We start from the raw sequence: 4373 nt of genomic DNA, 5'->3' as shown, positions 1-4373 counted from the left end.
TATAACAGTACATAATATAGACTGTATATCAGAGTATAGACATTATACAGAATATCAGACTGTATACCAGTACAAGAGTATAGACTGTATCAGAGTATAGACATATACAGAATATAGACTGTATAACAGTACATAATATAGACTTTCTAACAGTACATAATACCAGACTGTATACAGAGTATAGACTGTCTAACAGTACATAATAGACTGTATAACAGTACATAATATAGACTGTAGAACAGCGCAGAGCCTCTGAGTTTCAGAAGGGGTTTCATCATGGGAAATGACAGGACAGTGGAATGATGAAATGACTCTTTACTCAGGTTATAGTGATACTGTCCCTGTTCGTTCTGCTCACGCAGTTGTTTGGTTGCCAGGCCGACCTGAAGACACAGTAATCAACCGTATTCAGTGAAAACTCAAGTGTTACCTAAAGCACAAAGTACAAACCAATCTGTGCCTTTCCTTTACAGCTAAACATTATGACCCGGACACCACCGAGCCAATCAGCTCCGGCCTTCAGTCCCTGGAGGAGCTGTTGTCGTGGAAACGCAGCGAGGCCAACCCCTTCAACGTGGCGACGGTGCCCCTGGCCAATCGGGAGCCTTCTCTGGCCAGCACGCCGCACCGGACTCTGGTGAGTCACGACATGATGGGCGGATACCTGGATGACAGGTAGGTTGACCTCTCACCTCTGAACTCTCACCTGTGAAACAATGAACTGCCACAAGTAGACTTTGTTTGCACACTCATGACTCTTCTACGATAGGCTATTACTAAATTCTCACATAACAACGTACTCATTGTGTTGGAAGTCCCTTTTTGGACTAAATTCCCTCTCACCTTTGACCCCTGACCTCTCCCCCTCAGGTTTCTGCAGGGAGCAGAGTCGGATGCTCCCTATGTGTTCTACCACTGGCAGTACATCGACGTGTTTAACTACTTCAGCCACAACACGGTGACCATCCCCCCGTCCGTCTGGACCAACGCTGCTCACCGACACGGAGTCATCGTCCTGGGTGAGACTCAACGGGGCCACGTCCCAATAATCTCTCTGTCCTCCTGAACAAGTGTGTACTTGTTCACTACTCCCCACGAATGGGAAAACATTGGATTGGTATAGAGATGGGGGTAGAGAGAGGGAGTTTTTTTTTATAACAGTCATTTCCTGTCAAATCCATGAAGGGAAGTGAATAAGTGCACACTTTGGGAGAAAGCAGAGATTATTGGGAGTCAATAATACCCTTGTAGTTATATATCTTTTCACAGTACCGAGCCGAACCGAGCCGAACCCCAGCTGTAGGGTCTAAGTGGGCCTGGTAATGTGTCGTGAAGCATGCTGAAATGTCAAAATATTCAAGTCATCACGGTTAGGTTCATTCTGGCCAGCCCAGCAGTGTGAAAGTGGTACAGTATTACAGTATGTAGTACATTATTGTACACTACTGGTTTCCACCAGTCTGTTCTCTGCCTTTACTCAGAGGAAGTGTTGTCTACACTCAGAGGAAGTGTTGTCTAACACTCAGAGGAAGTGTTGTCTAACACTCAGAGGAAGTGTTGTCTACCACTCAGAGGAAGTGTTGTCTACCACTCAGAGGAAGTGTTGTCTACCACTCAGAGGAAGTGTTGTCTACCACTCAGAGGAAGTGTTGTCTACCACTCAGAGGAAGTGTTGTCTACCACTCAGAGGAAGTGTTGTCTACCACTCAGAGGAAGTGTTGTCTACCACTCAGAGGAAGTGTTGTCTACCACTCAGAGGAAGTGTTGTCTACACTCAGAGGAAGTGTTGTCTACCACTCAGAGGAAGTGTTGTCTACCACTCAGAGGAAGTGTTGTCTACCACTCAGAGGAAGTGTTGTCTACCACTCAGAGGAAGTGTTGTCTACCACTCAGAGGAAGTGTTGTCTAACACTCAGAGGAAGTGTTGTCTAACACTCAGAGGAAGTGTTGTCTACCACTCAGAGGAAGTGTTGTCTACACTCAGAGGAAGTGTTGTCTACCACTCAGAGGAAGTGTTGTCTACCACTCAGAGGAAGTGTTGTCTACACTCAGAGGAAGTGTTGTCTACACTCAGAGGAAGTGTTGTCTACACTCAGAGGAAGTGTTGTCTACACTCAGAGGAAGTGTTGTCTACACTCAGAGGAAGTGTTGTCTACACTCAGAGGAAGTGTTGTCTACACTCAGAGGAAGTGTTGTCTACCACTCAGAGGAAGTGTTGTCTACCACTCAGAGGAAGTGTTGTCTACCACTCAGAGGAAGTGTTGTCTACCACTCAGAGGAAGTGTTGTCTACCACTCAGAGGAAGTGTTGTCTACACTCAGAGGAAGTGTTGTCTAACACTCAGAGGAAGTGTTGTCTAACACTCAGAGGAAGTGTTGTCTACCACTCAGAGGAAGGGTTGTCTACCACTCAGAGGAAGTGTTGTCTACACTCAGAGGAAGTGTTGTCTACCACTCAGAGGAAGTGTTGTCTACACTCAGAGGAAGTGTTGTCTAACACTCAGAGGAAGTGTTGTCTAACACTCAGAGGAAGTGTTGTCTAACACTCAGAGGAAGTGTTGTCTACCACTCAGAGGAAGTGTTGTCTATCACTCAGAGGAAGTGTTGTCTACACTCAGAGGAAGTGTTGTCTACCACTCAGAGGAAGTGTTGTCTACACTCAGAGGAAGTGTTGTCTAACACTCAGAGGAAGTGTTGTCTAACACTCAGAGGAAGTGTTGTCTACACTCAGATGAAGTGTTGTCTACACTCAGAGGAAGTGTTGTCTAACACTCAGAGGAAGTGTTGTCTACACTCAGAGGAAGTGTTGTCTACACTCAGAGGAAGTGTTGTCTACCACTCAGAGGAAGTGTTGTCTACACTCAGAGGAAGTGTTGTCTACCACTCAGAGGAAGTGTTGTCTACCACTCAGAGGAAGTGTTGTCTACCACTCAGAGGAAGTGTTGTCTACACTCAGAGGAAGTGTTGTCTACACTCCTACTGTGTTGGAGAGACGCTGCTCTACTTTCTCAGCCAGTCGAGAGGTTTAGTTTCACTTTTAAAACCTCTATTGTTTGTGACCTTTAGGCTTTAGTCTGTGGTTTTCACATGTCTCACTGTGTACCTGACTGTGTGTGTGTGTGTGTCAGAGTGACTGTCTCACTGTGTACGTGACTGTGTGTGTGTCGGAGTGACTCTCTCACTCAGGTCATATACAGTGAGATGTACAGAATAAGGGGTTGAACCTAACAGATTAAATTCTAATAGTTTACACAATGTACATGAGAGAGAACACAAGCCTTCAATATCAAACACATTATATTCTAAGTGTTGGATTCATTTCTGAAACGGTTGGGACATTTTCCTTCTTCAGTACTGATAGGGCTCACGTTGAGAATATAGGTGCCGATCTGACCGCCTCAAAGTCACACTGCTGATTGGTCTGTTTGAGTTCCACAGTGACTGATCGACGGCTGTGATTGGCTTGTTCTCCAGGCACCTTCATCACTGAGTGGACGGACGGGGGGAAGATGTGCGAGGTCTTCCTGAAAGAGGAGGAGTCTTACAGGGCCGTAGCTGATAGGCTGGTTCAGATATCCCACTGTTACGGCTTCGATGGTTGGCTGATCAACATCGAGAACCCTCTCGGTGTGAGTTTTATAACTTTTAACAGTTTGTTATTCTGTACTAAACTCTTGTCTATTGCTGTGCGATAGAGACGTTGGTTTTCATTATGTTGTGGGTGCGTTGGAAAATGGCACTATATTCCCCCTCTATTCCCTATAAGTAGTGCACTATATTCCCCCTCTATTCCCTATAAGTAGTGCACTATATTCCCCTCTATTCCCTATATAGTAGTGTTGCTACTCTCTATTCCCCATAACTAGTGCACTATATCTCCCCTATTCCCTATAAGTAGTGCACTATATTCCCCTCTATTCCCTATAACTAGTGCACTATATTCCCCCTCTATTCCTATAAGTAGTGTGCTATATTCCCCTCTATTCCCTATAACTAGTGCACTATATTCCCCTCTATTCCCTATAAGTAGTGGACTATATTCCCTCTATTCCCTATAACTAGTGCACTATATTCCCCCTCTATTCCCTATAAGTAGTGTGTGTATCTCTCTATTCCCTATAAGTGCGCCATATTCCCTATAAGTAGTAAGCGCTATAATTCTCCATTCCCTATAAGTAGTGCAATTATATTCCCCTCTATTCCCTATAAGTAGTGCATTATATTCCCCTCTATTCCCTATAAGTAGTGCCCTATATAGTGAATCCGGGGCCATTGGGGACACAGCCAGTCTTTACACCTCTTCACCTGTAGACACTTGTTTACTTCTGAAAGGAGTGTACAGGCTAAAGCAGTATGGTAGAAACAGCAATAATG

At 44.9% G+C, this 4373-nt stretch overlaps 1 protein-coding gene across 1 annotated transcript; it reads left to right on the top strand.

Annotated features, from left to right (window-relative positions):
* Nucleotides 1-473: 473 nt before the first annotated feature.
* LOC127921609 (cytosolic endo-beta-N-acetylglucosaminidase-like) lies at nucleotides 474-3731 on the top strand (the record flags this gene model as incomplete). Its single annotated transcript, XM_052505185.1, has 3 exons — nucleotides 474-675; nucleotides 871-1019; nucleotides 3474-3731. Coding segments are annotated over 3 exons (572 nt in total), but the record flags the coding sequence as incomplete, so codon positions are not given.
* Between the last annotated feature and the right edge of the window lie 642 nt (nucleotides 3732-4373).

This window comes from Oncorhynchus keta, unplaced genomic scaffold (genome assembly GCF_023373465.1).
Source record: "Oncorhynchus keta strain PuntledgeMale-10-30-2019 unplaced genomic scaffold, Oket_V2 Un_contig_22733_pilon_pilon, whole genome shotgun sequence".
NCBI classification, from domain to species: domain Eukaryota; kingdom Metazoa; phylum Chordata; class Actinopteri; order Salmoniformes; family Salmonidae; genus Oncorhynchus; species Oncorhynchus keta.
Note: the sequence above shows the minus strand (reverse complement) of the source record. Positions and strands in the feature narration are given on the sequence as shown.